This window comes from Ambystoma mexicanum, chromosome 14 (genome assembly GCF_040938575.1).
Source record: "Ambystoma mexicanum isolate Mex_15411 chromosome 14, UKY_AmexF1_1, whole genome shotgun sequence".
NCBI lineage: Eukaryota > Metazoa > Chordata > Amphibia > Caudata > Ambystomatidae > Ambystoma > Ambystoma mexicanum.
The window spans coordinates 168,710,920-168,732,237 of NC_090940.1; the positions used below are offsets into that span (position 1 = coordinate 168,710,920).

At 44.3% G+C, this 21,318-nt stretch overlaps 1 protein-coding gene across 2 annotated transcripts in view; it reads right to left on the minus strand.

The window, feature by feature from the left end:
- Positions 1-21,318, minus strand: part of TMEM87A (transmembrane protein 87A) — a 522,872-nt gene that overhangs the window by 74,113 nt on the left and 427,441 nt on the right. For both annotated transcript variants that reach the window (XM_069638821.1, XM_069638819.1), the window contains exons 14-16: positions 18,320-18,378; positions 17,082-17,185; positions 11,122-11,195 (exon numbers count right to left, since the gene is read on the minus strand). In XM_069638821.1, the coding sequence (XP_069494922.1) occupies positions 11,122-11,195; positions 17,082-17,185; positions 18,320-18,378 (237 nt within the window). The remainder of the gene's footprint in view (positions 1-11,121; positions 11,196-17,081; positions 17,186-18,319; positions 18,379-21,318) is intronic.

Below are 21,318 nucleotides of genomic sequence, written 5' to 3' on the forward strand. Positions count from 1 at the left end.
GCATGGTCTGCATCAGGTAAGTTTTAATCTATGAGCCTGGCGCCATAGGCGCCAGGACTGATTCTCCATATGAGCCTGGCGCCATAGGCGCCAGGACTACACCCAAATAGCCCCTAGCAGGGGTTGTTGGGTTTGCTTAGTATAACTTGATGCCTGCTTCCGGGGGTGCTGGACTTGGTCTGGGTCCCCGGGGGTAGGCATCATGACAGTATGTGAAAAGGAAAACCCAAATAGCTTTGTCCAGGCGACCTTAATTCAAAAATCGAATGGACAGTTTAAGAAAATGCAACACTTGCTCCTAATTAATATTTACTGGAATCCAGAAAAGATCACATCTGAGAAGTTTATTTCATCAATAATGACGATAATCGATAAAAATCAAATTAAACACCAAGATCTATCGATCATCGTATGTGGAGACATGAACCTAACATGGTTCAATGATGAAAAGGAGCTCATCTCAGCTACAATGAAGGAAGAACAGAAAACACTTGCTAGGAGAGCTCGATGGGATAATGAAATGGATGCAAGAGACTGCGATATGGTCAATGGGCATGTAACTGGTGATATGCCACCGAATTTTACCTGGCAAAACTTTGGCCATGAAAAGATCCTAGATTACATATGGGCCTCAAAAAATGTATGGAACAAGATCCTGAAATGAAGAATAGTGCCGACTGAATATAGCGACCACGATGTGTTGGAAATGTCATGGCGGTTAAGTCGAAAACTGGAAGTACTGAACTGCAACCAAAAAATTGAAGTAAGCCATGGGCGAAACAGGCTCAGACAAAATGAGAAACAAATAACATGCCTGACAGAGGCTTTTCAGTCCTTGTCCACAACAATATGTGACTCGACAAATTATGTACCATTACTGCCTTATCAAAACATGAGCGGCTCGCAGAATGTACAAAAATCAAAAATACACATTCATGAGTGGAGCAAGAGTGTAAAGGAGCAGAAGAAACAGCTCAATAAAGACATAAGAGTATTAAAACGCAATTTGGGAGTCAACACTTATAGTCTTATAAAACAACGAAGGCAAAAATACCGAAATTGGTTAAAAGCGTTCTCCGGTATGCGCGATCAAGAACGAGGTGAGACGATGTTAGCCCTAATTAAATCGAATAATTTGAGAGAGATTTGGTGCATTCTAAACAGAGGTTCTGCAAATCAAACGGACATGTTGGCAAATGGGGTCGCCGAGGGCGACTGGATAAAGCACTTTAAAGGTGTATTTACAAAGCCTGTATCTGGAACACCGACTGCATTGGCAGCAGAGGCAACGCAGTGGGAGGTATCAGAGAGCGAAGAAGCTATACGAAATGCCATTGGAAAGTTGAAAAACTCCAGGGCTGCAGGGCCCGATGGCATTTCTAATGTGATGCTAAAAGCATATAAATACGAGTGGTCCATCTTCATAGCAAAGCTCTTTGCAAGAATTGCGAAACAAAGAACTCTACCAGCTTCTTGGACTGAGGTGATAATAGTGCCAATTCTGAAGAAGGGCAATTGGGTCGATCCGGCCAACTATCGCCCGATTGCCCTCCTTGACACAATTGGAAAGATAATTGCTACTTTTCTCCAACAAAAATTAACAACTTGGGCTAACAACAACGGAATTTCAGACTGTCGACAGACAGGTTTTACAAAAGGGGTCGGGGCAGAGATCAACCGGACTATGATTAATTTGCTGAAATTAGAAGCCCTAGAGAGGGGATCAAACCTCTTTTTCGCCTTCATGGATATGCAATAGGCCTTTGATACCATAAATCGTGAGCTGCTATGGAGAAAACTCACAAACTGGGAGTGTCCAGAAAATAAACTGCAACCAATAAAGGCATTCCCTTTAAAAACATCAATTCGGATCAGGATCAATGGAAAGGGAGATCTATCAGAAGCGATAGACATAACTAAAGGGGTTAAACAAGGTTGCCCTTTGGCCGCTACTTTATTTAAGCTCCTTATTGCCGACATCCCGAACACCTTAACAAATGTAAAGCGCTTCCCTGCAAAAATCAATGGATATCAAATCTGTTGCGCAACATACGCCGACGACCTCGTCCTGATTGACTCAACACAAATGGGGCTACAGCAATTGCTATCAGGATTGCAAAGATACATGGATGAAAACGAACTATGAATAAATGTTAAAAAGACACAAATTATGAAGTTCGGCCCAGCAAAAGGAAAAATAAATAAAAACTTCAGGTGGAAAATTGATAATGAAGAAATTGATGAAGTGGCCGAAATTCGTTACCTGGGAGTAATGGTTAATAGGTTGATTCGAGAAACGAGCTGGGTACAGGACCTATTTCAACTGATGAAAACGTCCTCCCTACAAGGAGCAAGAATCCACACTCTATTTGGAAAATTCAGCCTAATTCCAGTTCGGCAGTTCTACATGCAGAAAGTAATCCCCAGCATCACCTTTGGTGCAGAAACAGGATGGCATTTAGACCATAAAATGTGGGCACAACTAGAGGGAACTTTTTGGCGGTGAGTCCTAAGACTACCAAAATACATATTGATAACCATAATTAGGCACAAACTGGCACTGGAAGAGCTATATGGCGCTGTGGTCTGGAAATCACTAGTGATACTACGAAAAATGTTAATCGCCAGCCCAGAACCAGCCTATAAAATACTTGCACCTACAGGCACTTGTCCCTATACCGGTCTACTCAAGAATTGGACGCAAAAGCTAGAGGAAATCTTGCGAGCAGCAGACATCCAGATGGCCACCCTGTTAGATCAGCCCCAAATTGCAAAAAAGAAGTTAAAACAATGGTCTTGGATCCAAAATCTGTCAAAATATAATAGACTGCCGACTGCTTTAGAACTTGGGCCCACAATGAACCAGTTGGAAAACATGCCACTTTACCTGCAACAATTCCCGTCTCGTCTTCATCGCAATGGGTTTTTAAGATTGCGCTTGAATGCATATAAAACGAAACAAATGCTGGTGGTGCGTCATATGGAAAACACAATGGATGATGTATGTAGATTCTGCATGGATAGCACTGAATATCTTAAACATCTAATAACAGAATGTACTGCGTTTAAAGACCAAAGTTCAACCCACTTGAGCCAATTTGCACCAGCAGGTGAAAACATGGATGAATGGTGGCTCAGGATCTTAGGTGGAAGCTCTGTGCACCTAATTTGCTCAGTAATAAACTTTCTTGATGGAATCTTGAAGTAAGATTTCTTTTCCTTCACCCGCTGAGCAAACTAATGACCTAAACAATGTGGACTAACACTGAAAATTTTATTTTTCAATTTTGTGCTGTAAATTGGAAAGTGGTTGACTTAAGGAAATGGTAAGGATTTTGTTGAGATAAAAGTTTGAAATAAACTAAATGTTACAATAAAAAAAGTGTGTCAGGATAGAAGGAACAGGTTGAACTACCTCCCTAACAAAAAACAATGCCAAACAGTTGGAAGGATATTGAGTAAAAAGTCAAAGTTACTTATTGCAGAGAGTATGTTTATATTACTCCTATGTACCGTACCCTTTCCCCCATACTATGGGAAATTTTCCAAGCAACAATTTGGAAGGTGGAAGAAGAATAAACTCACTCTCAGGAAAAGGAACAAAAGTTCAGCCATACATGCTGCAGAGAACTGGCTGACTGAACTAGTGTCCAAGTGTTTGGAAAAGCCATATAAAAAAGACCACAGCGTCACCTCACAAATAATGTCCAAAGGAACATGACAAAAGGCAAATGAGGTGGGCTTGCTTCAAAGAAAATAATCCCTCAATTCCGTTGGAGGTGGAAGAGCCACTCCAGAGTAGCACCGTATGATACAGGACACCATCCATTGAGAACAATGCTTTAGAAGCTATGAAGATACAAAAAACACCAACATTGGCAAATATTCCAAAAGACTCTCTGAAAGACACTGTTCAAGTGAGATAAAAACGTAAGATCCCAACACATGTCAAGGATGTGGAGGGCTTTCTCTGGATCTGACAAAGGGTTGGGAAAATACATAGGGAGGCACATCTCCTGGTTAAGATGGAATTCCACCACCACCTTTGGTAAGAATAAGGGGTGGATTCTTAAAATTAAATAAAATAAATAATAATGAAAAAAGCCACACTTTCTTTGTGAAAAACGGCGAAAGATTCCACTGCACAGGGGGTTTGAATTTTTTTGACCCTCTTGGCAGATTTAATGGCCAATAAGAAAAGTGTTTTAGGAGTGACCTGTTTAATTTATGCTCTTACCATTGGCTTTGGTCTAGGGTAGAAAAAACAATGTTAAGATCACATGAGGGATCAAGGAGTCTCATTGGATTCCCCAGGGCTCCGGTAGGCCCCAATGGTCAGTAGGTAAGATTCTACACTATCTGAATGTCAGACCTCGCAGGGTCCACTGAAAAGGAAAGGGCCGAGTGCATGACTGACATCAACAGATTGATATTTCTCTCCAACAATCAGGGGAAGAAACATAGCCACTTGCTCTTGCACTGAAGGCTTTTGGGCTGCCAGGATAATGTCCATGTTATCTCTAGACAGTTATGAATGATCTTAGCTTCCACACTGCCAAGCTCAGCGATGGAAGGGATGGTTGAAGTACACTGCAACCCCTTTGAGACAGGAGGTCCTTATAATTGGGGAGTAGAATTGTCTAGGAAGCAGGACCTTTAATGACATAGAACCAAAGCCAACGTGTCCAGACAGGTGCGATCAGAATCATTCTGCAAATATGGCTTCTCTGATACTTGTGGATCAAAGTGGCCATTTGAGGGGTGTGGCATACAGAAATTGTCCACCTAAGAGGGACGCCATCGCCTAGTAAATAGTTTCTCCATCTCCCCCAAGCCACATAGTAAATTTAGAGTTGTAAGGGGAGGAAAATAAGTGTACTTGTGGAAATCGTGACATCGAGAAAATTTGAAGAACCACTTGATGGTTGAGTTCTCACTCATGGAGGGGGTGGTGGAGTGGTGGAACTGATGTGTGCCTGTGTTTTTTCCACTCCTGTCAAATGAGGATCTTGTGGTGGAGGCATGCCTTCCATGTTCTATATTTTGATTGCCAGACAGCAACAGGGTGAATACCTAGGTCCCCTGTTTATTCACATAGACCGCCATTGTATTGTCTGTAAATATCTTCACCCTTGCCCCCTTGTTGATGGGCAGAAAAGCTTTCTGTGCAAAGCGCATTGTCCTGAGTTTAAGAAATGTTATGTAATTTCTGCCGCCTGTTAAGGGTAGCCCGCTGATGCTTTTACCTTTTATGTCTGTTGGTTGTAGTCTTGTCACGTAGGTAGAGGCAGCCCGTCCCTGAAGCTACCTTGTTGTTGGCAAGACTAACAAAAATGTGACCTGGGGACAGTAAGACCCTTGGGAAGGACACTGCTGGTTTGGAGAAGGTGCCCACTGGAAGATGGTGTACAGTGGTCTAACAGGTTGCGGGTGCACAGATGTTGAGGTAAGCCTCAGGTAGAGGCAAAAGTTCTGGCAGAGACAGATAGCCAGGCAGACTGGCAGGAGCCAGGAGCTAGAAAGAGGCAGGTGAAGTCAGTAGGACACAGCCGGCCGGGTAGGCAGCAAGGATGGTGGGGGAAAGGCAGAAGGAGGTAGGCAGAAAGCAGACGGGACAAAGAGTGGAGCAACAAACACAGCAGCAGGCTTCAGGGGTCACTGGAGACTTGCGATACAATCTGCTGCGTTTTCCACAAAGCATATACCTGCCGCATAGTGGCCGACTTTGCGTCCAGCTGCAGGCACCATCATGGAAGGGATGGGCGGAAACCATCAAGGAAGGGATGCGCGGCCACAATGGTGATTGTTGAATGGGGCACAGCCACTGTTCAAGAAATTCCACACATTGCGTACCTCAGTACCCCAGAGTCGGTTCACAGCCGTATTACAACAATTTGGCAGTGATCACCACGGAACAGTCTAGAGTGACACCTTGAGTGAGGTAGCATTGTTGGACCCACCATCTGAGATGCACTTGGACTGCCTCTTGCACCACAATCTAGTGCAATGGGGGCCCTTCTGCAGTTGTCCTATGCACAGCTTGGGGAAGTGTACCACTGGTACATAGGAGGAAAGATGACCCAGCAAAAGTTGAACCGGAGGGCAGAAGTGCTGGTAGCAAAGCTTTTCTTTTTCTCAACTATAATTATTTTGGGGCTACCACAGGATATGGGATATAGCCTCCCCCCTGCCCCCAATTCCCCCCCCCCCAACACCCCAAGCAGGCTAGTGGCACTGCTCCTTCTTAGGGTTCTGTGATGAATCATTAGATGTCGTAACTTCTCCCAATGGGGGAACCCCTTCCCATGAGGCCAGGAAGGTAAGGCCGCTACCCGACTATCCCCTTGGGGGTGGTATAATGAGGGAGGATCTCACGGGGAGGGACTCCCCTCCCCCTTGGGAGAAGGACAACCATCTAAGGTGTAGCCCTTAAAGGATCATCACACCTCACACACTCTAGCCTCTTCCTGCTCTATTCATCTCTCTGTAGAGAATAGGCCTATGTGTTGTAGTAAAGCAGACTACGTCAAGCTTCTGGAAAGTACTGAAACGAAGAAGAACAGGAACATAGCTAACCCAAGTACTGGGACGAGGTGGGATACAGGAGCAATGAAGAATAATGCTAAGAAAGAATTGCAGCGGTACAGACTTCTGCGGAGGCGTGGTCCTGCTTACACGATAAAGACCAAAGAAGGACCACCTGTCGGGGAGACGCAGCCAACCAGGACGAGAGACCGTGAAGCCCAGTAAGCACGAATGAGATGCAGAAAAGGCCAGGAATGAGCTGAGAGCAGTCCGCTACAGAGTCAAGAGGACAACGGGACTCCTTCATCCAACAGCATCCAGACAGTAGGTACTGGGAGGCTGGCAGACGGGGACACAAACGCAAGAAGCAGCATCCATACCATCACACCAAGGGCCTGGCAGGAGATCCACAATGCAAAGGAACTGAGATGCGGAGAAGCCTGCGAAGCAACCCCAGCATTAGAAGGACCCCTGGAAGAACTGGCCACACATCCTGGGTGCAGACAAGGTAACAGTAGAGGCGTAGGGACTGGTAGGGGCCGAAAGGTGCTGGAGGCACAAACCTTACACCTAGATTACGAGCAGGACTATCTTCCTCTTGTCAGTACTTGGCAAGCGAGGCAGCCAAGGGGACATAAAGAGAGGGGGAGTGAAACCGGGGCCGAGAACCCAACCCAAGAGTGTTACGAGTCATACTCCTTGTGGCAGTACTTGGCTGGTGTAGGGAAGGCATGGTATCACAAGTATTGACACTGACACAATGGATACAAATTGTAATCCTGCCTACGCACGAAATCTTGAAAATAAGATCTTTGTCAGAGTCAAATGGATGCAGACTCTGCGCAGATCAACAGCAACGGGAGACAGTAAGGCATTTGTTGATGTCTTGTCAGGAGACCAGAGTAATGAGACTCACATACTTGACCCCCCTGTTCTCTGACTGCAAGCTGCAGGAAGAGGAGATCTGGTGGTCCCGCCTGATCTTGAGTGAAAAGACAAGATGGACCATTGCTGCGGCAAAGTTCTTAAAATACGCTATGGAAAGAATAGAGGCCTTCAGTGACTAAGTAAAAGCATCCTTTTTCTATTCTTTCGTCCTTGTAAAAATCATAGTGATTAAACAAAAGTAATAAAAAATAAAAATAAATACAAAAAAACTTGAATTGAAAATGTTGGGGTTGGACAAACTCCTATTTTGCTCTATAACTAAGATGGGAGTAGCCTTGACCATCAAAAGATGGCACCTCCCTCACTTCCTGCCTACCCCAGACACCCTGGAGCCAGACTTCACTTGTGAATCCCACCAAAGGCAAAGCGAAACAATGGGCCCAAACCTGGTTTGGCGCGCAGAGTAAATCTCAAGAAGGACCTTTCCACAAAGAAATGGCGAAAAAAAGACTGTGGCCATTTTGACAAACATGGCACCCTTGTGTGCTTTACTGAAGCTGCGAACGGAGCCCGCGGTAAATGCACACCATGGTAGTTAAAAGAAAACCACTGCCACCAGCCATTCAGTGAGGAAAGGGTAACATAAAATTGTTACATGAGAAGCTAGACAAAGGGGATACTAGGTAACCCCTCCAGACCCTATTGTAAGATAGTGTGTGCTGGGTCTAGACAGTTACAAATGTAAGTAAAGTCAATTTCACTTTACTGCTCTGGGAAACAGTAGTTTATCCCAGAGAAGGTATTTAAACATTTGGGAAATCTGAAAGTCTTCCCTGTGCCACTGCACTGAAGGTGTGGTGTGACACAATGTAAAAGATGATGCCTATGGAGTATGGCAGGCTCCATAACCAAAAGAAACACAAAGCTCAGAAATCACATTAAAATACATGAGAGAGTGGGAAAAAGTGTCTCACTCTCACCAGGGTAAAAAAAAAAAAAAAAAAAAAAAAAAAAAAAAAAATCGCTCCAGGGTAAAAAAAAAATCAAGTCCTCAAAATCCAGCAAAGTTGCTGGGGATCTCTAAGGTGGAGGGAGTTAGCACAGTTCCGAGAATTCTTCCCAACACCCCTTTTATATTGTGGGTCCAGTTATGTTTGGTTAAACTGTATCTGTGATTGGTTGGGGCCCTTTTTTCTAAATAACTCGTGTCTCGGGTTTGGCCATGGCATTGTGCTGCTCCCTGTGAAGGCATCATGAAGCGAGACACAGATAACAGATTCAAAGTTCCAACAAAAATGGTTTATTAACTCAAATGTCAGGATGTTTGAAGGCCTAACTGCCCTATGCTAAGGTGGGATTTCCATACCTAAAGAAACCAAAGAAAGTTTTAGTCAGAAAGTTCAATTTAAAAGTCTGTCTGTGTCCAAAACCTATACGTGCCCTCACAACTAAAGCTAAACAATGTGCCTTCAACTCACCGGCCACAGTATTAGTCTGCCTTTCGTTATTCCCCCACGTTTGGTCAACCGTCACATCAAAAGGCTAGCTGGCCACCAACACACTTTTCTTCACAATTTTCTGGTTCCCAATCCCCCTTCCCTGCATTACCCCAAATGACAGTTTTCCCGAATTCTCTGGCCTACACTTGGCTTTCACCTTCCCATTTGCCAGACGGGCCAAGTGAAGCTTCGGACAACTTTCCTTGGCTATGAATAAACATCAGTTTAGATGGGTATGTGTACCAGTCCTGTCCACCTGCCTTGCTGCTTTTCTGAAAACAGGAAAAAGGTGGTACCACTGGGCGTCCCCTCTATTCAGACAGTCCGCTGATCAGAACGAAGAAGCTTTTGGCTGATAATCTACTCTCCCCTCCGGTCCTTCTTTTGTGTCTGGGTTGGAGTATGTTTCCTGTGTTTAAGGCTAGGGATAAGGCCTTTTTGACTGAAGGGATCGTCAGAGATTGGCAGCCCTACCATGGAAGGCTGGCTATGAGGTGGGATGGGCCAACCACAAAGCCAATCTCTTCTACCCAGCCTCCCTTTGAACCATTTAATTGAGCAGTGTTAGTTTCTGGTGGGATTATTCTGTTGTGCAAGGTCTGCAGTGCCAGAGGGACAGTGGAAGGTGGTCTTTGGAATGATGAATCCAAGCTCAGCTCTCGGACCGGCACCATTGTAGACCTGAAGAATTTTTTGGGATAAACGCTGGTATCCCTAGAGGGCATAGTGACTATTTAGTTAGCTTGATCGTAGTTCTAGGTCCAGTTCTTTGTCAAAATCCTGCATCTTGAACGGCACATTAAAAAAAAGGCTGCTTTTCTTGGCCAATTTAGAGGGGTCTCCAACAAGCAGGAAAGACTGATTTTGGGGGGTTTTGATACCCCACGCCCGAATCACCTCTCGGAACCTTTACCCCACCCACCACCTCCCAGCCACACTTTTCTCCCACATTGGCGGTTCAACCCCGAACCACCCTTTCACTCTCCTGGCCCCTCTCTCCCCTCCAAACATTGAACCTCTTCCCCCAAACACAAACTCAAATATACACATTCCCCCACCCAAAACATATTGCCGGAGCCCCCGCACACAAACACGCACATGCATGCATGCAAACACACACACTTCTGCTCTTCATACTTTCTTAATTCCCTGTCGAAGATGAAGGGCCTGCCAGTCCCTGAGCACACTTGTGTGCAGTGTGGGGCGGGGCTCTGCCTATGTGCTCTGGGAGAATACTGCCAATGGTCTGCCTTTTTTTTGCCCACAATCAATAGTTTTCAGGCAAAAGACTGTACTGTAGGTCCAGAGGACCCCTCACACCCGAATCGGATAGAGGTTCTGGGAGTCAGTGCCTTGCGTTGTGGCTTGAGGCCCAAGGCTGTCACCCTGTCTAGGAGCAATGGGAAAAAGAACAATACTCACTGTGACAGTCTTGCATCTCAGGAGGTCCAGGACCTGAGGCAGAGGCAGTTGTGGAAACACGCAAGTCCATCTTTGGAGATGTGAGCAGAGAGAGTGTGTAGAAAGTGTGTCACAAGCGAAGCAAATGCCCCAGAATGATAGAGGACAAAGCACTGGAATCAAAGCCAGTTTAGGTCTGACATATAAAAAGGCAGTGAGCAGGATACGCATTGCTTGAAGCAGGGACCGTGTCCATCCCAGCAAAAAGAAACAAAGTGCGCTCATCTGAGAGCAGGAAGACCTAGTGATTGCAAAGTAATATCGGAACAAAAGAGTCTGAGCAGGCTGCACATGCATGCCCTCCTCCTAGCGCAAGGAGGGAAGGATGAAAAGGGGGCGGGTCAGCACATGAGAGAAGTGCACATGCTTAAGTGGTATGCTTTTTTCTGTAAAGGCTGTGCACATGCTGGTCTTCTGATAGGGATGCTGGACATCCCATAGTATGAGAGAAGAGGGGCAGGACATAGACGTGCCAAAATATTTCAAACACCAAGAACAATCGGAATATTTTACTGCTTTTTAAATGGGAATTTAAGCAATATGTCATTATAGTGGACTTGTGCATGGTGGGGGAAAGCTTGCATTTGGATTGTAGGCTATTAAGAAAACAACAACTGGAATGTATTTTCAAGATGTTCACATTTCTGCCTGAAAATAATTAGAGGCATTGAGATAGGGCACTGGCGGCCACAACTGCCTCATCATTTGATTTCTAAAAGACATAACATAGGAGCTCTTTTTAATTTACCAAAACTTTCGTTCAGCATGGGTTCCTTCTGCTCCTCATCCTCCTCGTCTTCATTCAATGGTGAAAAGGCAAACCTTGGATGGTGAAAACAAAAACAAGCAGGCATAAGCATTGCTTTTCACAAACCCCTCCGATTCATGCCGCATAGGCAAAATCGCTCAAAGTTTCAGTTTGCTTTAACAAGCAAGTTACCTTTACATTTGGCCTCAATTGAGGGATCATGCGCAAGAAACACTATGGCACATCAATGTCAAAGTAAAGTAGTGTCGTTGTATCATATTATCGACACCTAAAGCCCTTAAGTGCTAAGGGAGGGTATGTTGGCCCTGAACGCCCAAAATAAATCATAGCAGGCTCCACCCACTCCTGCAGTTAATTTAATAAAACCACTTCAAACAGTGGCCCTAAAACAGTATAGGGTACTTAAAATTGGTGGTCATATTTCTTTTACTATTTCTATTTTTTAACTCAACAGATGCAATTTGATGTAATGAAAATAAGAAACGAAAAGCAAGGAGAATTTAGTTATTAGATCATTATACATTCCCTTCGCCATCTAGTGAGCGCTGCCGGACGCCAGGGGCAGAAAAAGCCATGCACAAAAGCGCGTATGACATGATGTGCCCCCGCGCTTCTGGCCGCGCACTGTAGATGGCATGCAGGAACAAGCTGCTGGAGCCTGCAGCAGGTAGGTGGGGAGATTGTGCGGGAGCGGATCAGTTGGGGATTCAGGGGTGGTCAGATACGGAGCAGTAGAGGGCCGCACACAAAAGGCCACACCTCAGACTGCAGTCTTTTGTGCTGCAAGCCCAGGTGCGACCTATAGTGCGCAGCCTTCAGACATAGATTCATAAATTCTGCTTAGGTACAGAGTGTAATGGTGGTGCAAGAAAATCAGTGGAGCACTTGTGCTTCGTGAGTGATTCAGACCATACTTCAGGCTAGGGTTTGAGGAAGAGACCCTATCGGATGCAGGACACCAACACTGCATTGTACCATGCCTATCAGCACCCTTCTGCAGTCTCACTGAACCATATGAAACATTGTGCTCATTCACAGATGCTCACCTCACGATAGTGGTCGAAGTGGAAAAAAGGAACTAGTGGAACTCTGGCTGCACCCAAAAAGGAGGGAGTGGAAAGTTCAGACAGATGGCAAGGGGTGGGGCAAGCAGGTTCACAAACCATGCACAAATTGCATAATAAAGCCACATGACAACATGCAAATCCTTATAGCAACATGTTAAGCCAAAAGAATATCATTCTGCTTTCATTTTCACATCCTGAATGGTAAACTACAAGTCCCAGAATGTAAAGTAATACCAACCTGAAAAATCTAGTTAATCCCACTGTATTTTCAGTGATTTTAGACATATATAAAATACATTGTGTATTAAACAAAGATAGATATGCAGATTCTTTGTCACAAACTTCCAGCTCCTTGTTACTCATGATGTTGAAAACATTTGATTAGTGACTTAAAGCAACTTTAATTGCATGTCAAGATAGTAGACATCATGGATTTCATCTTTAAATGGGCGCTTTGTGTTGCTTACTTTAACTATCGCAGATTTGCAAGGTGACTGGTGCTTGACTAAAGGTATGCTCTGTAAAAAGCAAATGAACTAGTGGTACAGCATACCAATGATTTATATTAAACTTCCATCTCTGCATTGTTAGGAAAGATTCCCATTTATGTGAAGTTGTCCCCCCCCCCAACGTGTTGCTGCTGTTCTACACCATAGTCTGACTTTGCCAGTGGAGCACATCCTTCTGCTGCACTCTACTGGGCTTTTCGCTCACATTGTTATGGGGAAACCGACATGCGCTTAAAGACAGTCAGTACTGGGAGACTTTGTTTCCCTTAGTCCTTGTCAATGTTGCAACTTTTCTGCAACATGTTGCAAGTGCACAATGTACCTTACAGTACAGTGCACTTGGGTCTTCCTTTCATTTCCTTAGGCCCTAGACACCCTCGAAGCTTATCTTTTCATATATTGTTAACCATTTCCTGCCAGGTAAACCGCATTTACTGCTTTTGGCACGAATAGGCAGCCTGGCTCCAAAATGGCCATGCCACGAGGTTCTTGGTCCTGTCCTTCGGCCATCTTGCCCATTCACCTTCTCCGGGTCAGTCCTTATTTGGACATGTATTCTTCTGTGAAACGCCAAGCTTTCGCAGGCTTCTGCATGTCTTGTGTTTGTGCCCCCAGGATGTGGGCTGGACTGTCTAGTTGCAATCCACATCCTGGGTGCCAGAGAGTCTGGTGTGCTTTGATTGACTGGGACCACCGTGGTCCATGATTGGTCCACGTATGGTGTGCCTGTATGTAAGCAGATCTCCCATTGGGTCCTCTTTGTTTTGGCGCAAAGGAGATTCTGGATAAGAGAAGGCTTATAGCACCCATAGCAGGTCGATCTCTTGAGTTCTCACTGAATGAAGGATAGGATCCAAGTATCCTGAAACCAAGAAGCCAAGTCAAGGAAACGCTGGTGACCCACTGGAAGGTTTGGCACCCTGAGCCCGCTGTTGTCCTGCTGGACCCATCTGTATCTGATCGAACTAGAAGGTTCGCGAAGGCGCTTCGACCCAATGGAATAGTGGGACCAACTATTCTCGGCACCTTCATGAAACCCTGCAAATAAGCCTTCTCAGAAGTGTCCCTGGGCCATCCAGTGGGCTGACTAGCTTGCGCAGGACCTTTGCTCTGATTCCGCCCCTGTTTCGAGGAGAACCTTGAAACTTGTTACATCGCAAGCTCTGTGTTCACGGCACTCTCACATCAAATTTCATACACTTGGTGTTCCCAGGTGTGGAGTAAAGCGAGATCACCCGAACCGGAGTACATGTGGTTACTGTGTTGCCCAACCGTGGTGATGAACTTTGCATGTGCCTTGCTGCTGCACCCCTCTTTGCCCTGAAGCCTGCTGCAGTGAAACTGGCCTGATCCATCCACCAGGAGTGGAGAAATCGGCACGGTCCCGTTTGGGAATCATCGCTGTAACCTTGCCGCTGAAAGCCACAGAGCCGCACAATAGCCACATTTGAACCTGCAACTGAAATGGACTTGACTACGAAAGTTTGGTCCGGAGTGCGCCAGGGGTCGGTGAGTAACTGCAAGCCTTAACGGTGGCCTCTAGTGCATCCATCGATTTTTACGCATGAGTGTCCCCTGAGGGCCCATCTCCTTTCCACAGATAGCCTGTGCTATCAAACTATTCCCAACTCCTGGAACCTGTTCTGCCCTCTCAGGGAGACCCGCCATGAATAGTGGGAACTTATTCTTCATCACCTCACCCACCTTCCTGAGCTGCTACAGACCCTACAAGAGACCCAATTTTCGCCTATCTGCACTACTGCGTGCACCAGCATTGCAAGTACATTTGAGCAATAGGCTCCCCTCTTCTTAGGGACTGGACTGCCTTTCAGTTAGGATTGTGATTACTGCAGAACTGCCTAAAGACTCTTTGCACTACCTGCTTCCTTCTCTTTCTAGGTTGTGGACCCATTTCGTGCATTAACCCTTTAGGCCACTTGGTCTTGTATATATGTATTTTAGTAGTATTGTGTTGGTTTAAAAGTGTTACTGTTAATAACTATTGTGTTGAAACTTAAAGGCCTTGAATAAACGTATTTGTATTTTTAATATATATACACACCTGACTGGGAGTGATTTTAAGTGTCCATTACTCTGTGTGCTCACTGATGTCTTTCAGTCACCCTCACCCCTCCTGAGACCTAGTCTTGACCACCGCCAATGCTACCTTGATTGGTCTGGCTTATCCACAAGGCTACCCTGTTCCAAGAAACTGGGTTGGCCTTCTGAACCTCTGCCCATCAGGTCAGAGTTCAGAAATCCATCTTAACATGTATAATGACCAGTTTATGGAAAGAGCCTGTTTACAAGTCTGCTGGCAATGAATGTCTACACAGGCAATAATCTTCACTCCTTGAGACAGGAAGGGTAGTGGTTGAAAGATGGGGAGAGGCAGAGGAAAAGGATAGGATGGTTCAGAGGTTGGACAGCCTTCAATTCTTCTCTCCAAAAACGAGAAAGCCCCTGGCAGAGTTAATTGCCAGTGCCATTAAAATCGTGATAAAATGGCCTAGAACTAACCATCCCGCAGGCCTAATCAGGATGGTTATGATGTTATTTCACTGAGTTGTACTAACAAGAGACATGTGCTGGTTGTTAAAGTAGAAGCTTGTCAGGGGAAACTATCAAGTGGATGCGAAGCAACTAAGGTGCAAACCTCAGCAAAAGTTGGGTGTGGAAGGAGATATGCGATTCCAATAGGATTGCCGCATCATGTTATGTTACTTGGCATTTATATAGCACCTTATGCATCATTGGTATGATCTCAAAGCGCTGGTAGGGAAAACGCCCTCGGGAACCGTATTTCAAGTCAGTAAAGCAAGAGAGTGTTGTATGGTGCGCGGGTGCACCGGATACATGTGCAGCTGGTGTAGTTGTTGGATGATCACTGCTTCTTAGCGATAGGTGTGGTGCTGAGGAAATCAGTTGGATATATTCAGTCTGTGGGTGGACGCCCAGGCTGGGTTCTGGCTGTGTTAGGCCTGAGGAATGCCTAAGCTAGCCGGAATGTATTTCAGCTAGCTGTGTTTTATTAGGGTGATGAGGTGATTGTGAAGTCGCGTTCGCGAACAGCTAGGCCGAATTAACAGGGGTTGAATGATGGTGTATAGTAGAGAGTAGGCGTAGTGGTGTGATATGGTGGCTGTCAGTATAAGTGTCTGAGACCAGGCACATGAGCACAGTGAGGATGTACATAGTGACATACATATATATAGCGACAGGATGGATAGAGGTATATATGGGATACAGATATATATATATGGGGATACAGGTACATAGGATATATTGGGGATACAGATATTTGATAACATCATGGTGAACAGGTGTTGCCACTATCGGCAACATCTGCATCGTCTGCAACATCTGCGCCGTCCTCCCCATCCGTTCTGTCGACTTCATCCATTTCGTCCACTACATCCGTTCTGTACTTTCCATGCAATCCATCCCTTCCATCCACTCCATCTGGTCTATCCAGCCCATCCGCTTGATCCGTTCCATTCACTCCGTTTTATCCACTCAATCCGCTTCATCCATTCCATCCGTTCCATTTAGTCTATCCGTTTTAGTCACTCTATCCATTCCTTCCACTCCGTTTACTCCTTTATTTTCCCTGTTTGATCTACTCTGATTTTCTGTTTACTGTGACTATTCACTCCGTTTACTCAATCCTTCAACTCTATTCACTCCATCAGTCCCTCTGATCCATCCATTATGTCCCATCGTGTGGGTGTGCACCAGGTACCTCCAAACGTAACCAGGATTTCACAACAGTGATAAGCCGGCGGTGCCATTGAAACCAATGGTGGGAAAGTTGCACAAAAATACATTTTCTCCAACATAATGCATTTAAGTGCCAGTTTGAACGATGAGTACATGGCCTGAAAGCTAGAATTTTATATATTACATTGGTGCTTTTTCCTTTCATGATCTTTTAAGATGCCGCATTTCGATGGTTTATATTTTTGTTGAAAGTGGAAAATGGGGTCTATGCATAGTGAATACATGTACATTTTGTCAATGTAAGCGGTTGTAATTGCTAAAGCTTGTAGATTTTATGTGATGTACGCTTACAGACTGATGTTTCTATTTGTTCACTGATTGTGTATTTTCATGGACGACATCAGATTTGTCTGGATAGGGGCTGGATTTATTGAAAAGTGTTGCTTTACACTGATTCGTAGTTAGGCTGGCCTTGCAAAAAAAGAAAATGGTTCCAAATAGAATTACATTGCATTGAGGCAGAATTGCTTACATGACTATCAAAACCAAATGAAAGCATTCTTTAATCCATCTGTCCAACCAATCATTAATTTTACTTTGAAGGGTGCAGAAATCAGTAAACCAAGAAAAGTAAATCTTGAACCTTTGATTATTGGCAGACGGCCTCCACAAAATCATGATGACGAAAAGTATCATGGAGAATAGTAGTCGCCAAATGGCATCATCCACCCAGAGCTCCTGCCAGTCCTGAAAAAGAGAAGACGTGCAAAAACTCACTTTTCAGGCCTAAAACGAATCCAATCTTGTATGGCAATCCAACCAACCTATTTCCATGCATGCAGAACAACCTCAAACTCTAATTTCAAGGCAACATACAACATGGCACCCAATTTCTTTTTATGGAGTGGTGACCCGCTAGTCAAACAATCCAGCAATGTTATTATTTTCCGGATATTGTCCGCTGATAATTTTGTTGCGACAGCGCTCACATGCCCCAGGTAGAACAGTGACATTTCTACCTCCCCAGTAAGATCTCAAGATGAATGTCTAACCAGTCCATAGTTGGAACTGAAAGAAAATACTGAAGTTTACATTTAGAGCAACCACTATTTGATCTTAAACAGAACTTCAAACATGCAATTGCCAGATTTCAAGCCTAGTTAAAAGCTTTAAAATAAAAGATTACATTATATGAAAGCCCATACTTGTTTTGCAGAACACGCATACAAAGGAAAGCAAGTTCCAAAGATTTTTCAAACGGGAGCCCTTCATCTTCGCACCATGCTTTGAGGAGACTAAGCAGCTACCCCATAATTCTGCAACGAGTTGAGACCGAGTGGGCAGAGCTTGTGTTTGCTTCCATAAAATGTTTGGACCTGTGAATAGGGACAGAAGCCAGCAGACAGGCACAGTGGAAGTGTCCAATCTGAGGGATTGTGGGACAGGTGCAAAGGAAACAAGGCTCTACAGGCAGTTGGCGAGGGCTGTCGTAGCAGAAGTTAGCCAACAGCAGTAAATCGCAGGCGGTTAAGTGAAAAGAATAATGAGAAGTTTCTCTCTGTTTTTAATCAGGAAAAAAGGCTGAAATGGTTTAGACAATATAACTAATCCAGATATTATAAACATTTCTCAGTTGATATTACTGCTCTGAGTTATTGTACAGGCCATACTCGCACACATCCACCAACCGTAAATGGTACAAACTAAACGGATATTTTGCATGTTCTGTTCATCGTGCCTTTATCTTACTGTACTGCAAGCATTGCTAGCCAGAAAATATGTCTAGAATGTCATGGTGAGTCACTAAATCAGATATCCAGAGCCAAAAATGCTTTTTATTAAACGTTAACCTTTTTGTCCAGAACACTTTTGTTGACATACCGTTGGACAGTCGAGCAGACGGAATTTCACAGTGGTCCATATAATGAATGCAACGGATGCTAAAGAAAAAACACAAGTCAAAAATCATTAGTGAATGAGCACATTAGATAACGAGAATGGCGAGGGTAAGCATCATCGCTGAGACGATCCTCAGTGATAGCAATTGGTAGGTTAAAACCAGCAAATGTTCCTCAAGCTTCCAGAAGATAGCTTTACTGAGTTCGATTTCTCAGCCATTGCAAACCTTTCGAGTCCTCGATCATACAGAGCCACAAAGTTGGGTAAATATCAGAGCTGCCCTACGTACACCTCATGTAACATTAACAGCTCTAAACATCAGGAGGAAGATCCTGAGGCTTCAGATCATACTATTAAATCCTCATAAATCTATTAGATCTGGGCCAACTAAGACTGCTTGGGAAGTACACCAGCATTATAGAGAATAAGAGAAGATGACATTTGTGGCATTCCAAAGAAAGTACACAGAAGGGTTGAAAAAGACTCCAGGGAAGAAAACCAACTAGAACTAGTGTCACCGGTTCTTCAGCAAGGGACCTACTCTAGCATTACACACCATAGCAGAGACCAACTAGCAGAAGAGTTTGTATTAGGCAAGGGGTATTGACGAATGAACTTTACCTACAAAATGTTTGGGTGTTATCTTCTACCTGGAATGTAGGCCCTACAGTCTAAATCCACACCTGTAAATAGGTGTGTACAAATCTGCACTGAACCGTCTTGAAAATCACATCAGGTAGAGTTTTTCTTAACAGCGTGGCTGTAGTAACCTTGTCCTTGCAGTCAACTCTATGATGACCTCAGAAGGGCTAATTGGAAAGTTCATTAGAATATGTTCTAGATGACGACATCTACCAAGACATACTGTGTTTGAATACTTTCCCTTTGGCAAATAGTTCCTAAAGCTAAAAGGTGTGCTATTATGTTTCATTGACTGATCGTAAGCCCCTGCAAGCTTCTTGGCACGGACCGAACAGAAACTAGACTGTTTCCTCAATAAGGGAGGCAATTTTGGGAACAGCTAGATCGTAAGCTGTTCGAAAAAGCCAGAAGATCATCAATTATGACAGATGATCAAACTGCGCAGCGATCTTGTAAAAAAAATCCATAAGGCAGCAGGAATATCTCAAATGTCCATCTTGCCACGAAGGTCTTTCTGAACTTGACAACTTTCGGGAGACAGTCAGAGGCAGGTCTCAAAGTGCGATTTGGCAATTATCATTCAATTCAGCTAATGCAGGGTTCGAAATTGCTGAGTGCTATTCAACACCTGCTTTTACCCCGGGACAGCCTGGTTAGCTTGAAACCAACATCTACCAGGAGTTTCTTTTGTCTCCACGAGGCCAACTGGTGCTTTACAAATATGTATATACAACATTACATTTTATCCTTTGCTAATGTTAATGAGGAATTAGGACACAACTAGGATACATAATGGCCAAAAAGGTAAAGAGTGCATCTCCTGTGGAAGTTAGATTCACAGTGCACTGTGTATTCACTCTTGGTTCACCAGCAGTAGCTCCTGCTAACTAGGTAATGCTGACACCTAGGAGCTGGTTTTAGTTCCTGCTCATTGAACCTTTATTTCAAACCGTGTAATTAATGTATGAGTGAAGAGTACCATTCACAGGACAAGAACGTTATCCTCTGGCTGACAGGAAACCAATGTAGATGTGCCTGTAATGGTGAAATGGGTTTACTTTTTTCCTTGTACCCCAGTAGCACATTTTGTGCTGCAGAGATATTTTCTGCAATTTTGAAAAAAAACTATGCTGCTCCCCCTTTCAATTTACTGTTCCCTCTCCTCTGCCCGATCTATGAGACTCTGGCCCATTCTTTCTCATGTCCAGTACTTAGCCTCGTTCCTCGCCTCCAGGTCTCTGTGAGATGACCAGTACACCCACCCTATTCCTTCTGTGCCTATACCTACTTCTGTGTGACAGTTGGCCCTGCTGCCTCTCTACCCTCAGTCTCTGTACCCACTACTCCATGCCCTTGTCTTTGTGCTCTGGCCCTTAGCGTACAGAACCCAATGAGCCTTATACGCTGCCATAAATGTGTCTGCACTTCAATCTCTCTCTGCCTCACTGACAATGAGTGGCAAGAGGGAATGCAGCATTTGTTTTTATTGGAACCTTGTTTGGAACTTTGAAATGAAATTTCTCCCAAAAGGTAGCTTAACTACATTAAGAAGACATACTGTGAAGCAATCCCTGTGCCCCACCCTTCTGACTCGGTTTTTCCAAACCTGGCCACATCTGGAGTTCTTATGAAAACCTAGATCTTTGAACAAGCATATTAAGCCAGAGTGTTCCCCTGGTTGAATATCATATATAGGTGTTTGGAAACCTGGCTCTGAAGAAATGTTCAGCACACAAAAAATGTTAGGGCGTTATTATGAGTGTGGAAGTAGTGGTGAATCTGGTGGCGTTTGCCAAATACAGACAGATTTACCATCGAAATACTACGACTGGGAATTCCGGATGTACATCCACATATTTCTACCTCCATTGCAGCGATGGTGGCAATAATTCCACATTGGGCACAGCATTCTTTTTCACTGTAAAGAAGGGAAGTGTAGGCACTTCCTTCAATAAAGAGGTTTTTACCAAGTTAAAGCAATGGAAAGGTGGGCATCTCTGATGCCCTCTCGGTCCAGCTCACCCATGCAATGCCCTTTTCAGCATTTAAACAATATATAGTAGTGTTATGGACCATAACTGTACATTACTCATTTCCACTTTCACATTGATGGTGGGAATGGTTAGGAAAAAAGAAATTAAATAAATATGCCTTAGGGTTACTATGGTCTTTCTAGAACACCTTTGGATATATTGCAAAAACAACACCTCCTCCAGAGGTAACCTCTGAATTCGAGAGGTTTGCAAAAATAAGAGGGGTGGATCGGTATTTACCGCTGGTAGTATTTCCGCATAACAATTTGCCCAGGTCTAAATGATGCCCTAAGAATGGACAGAATC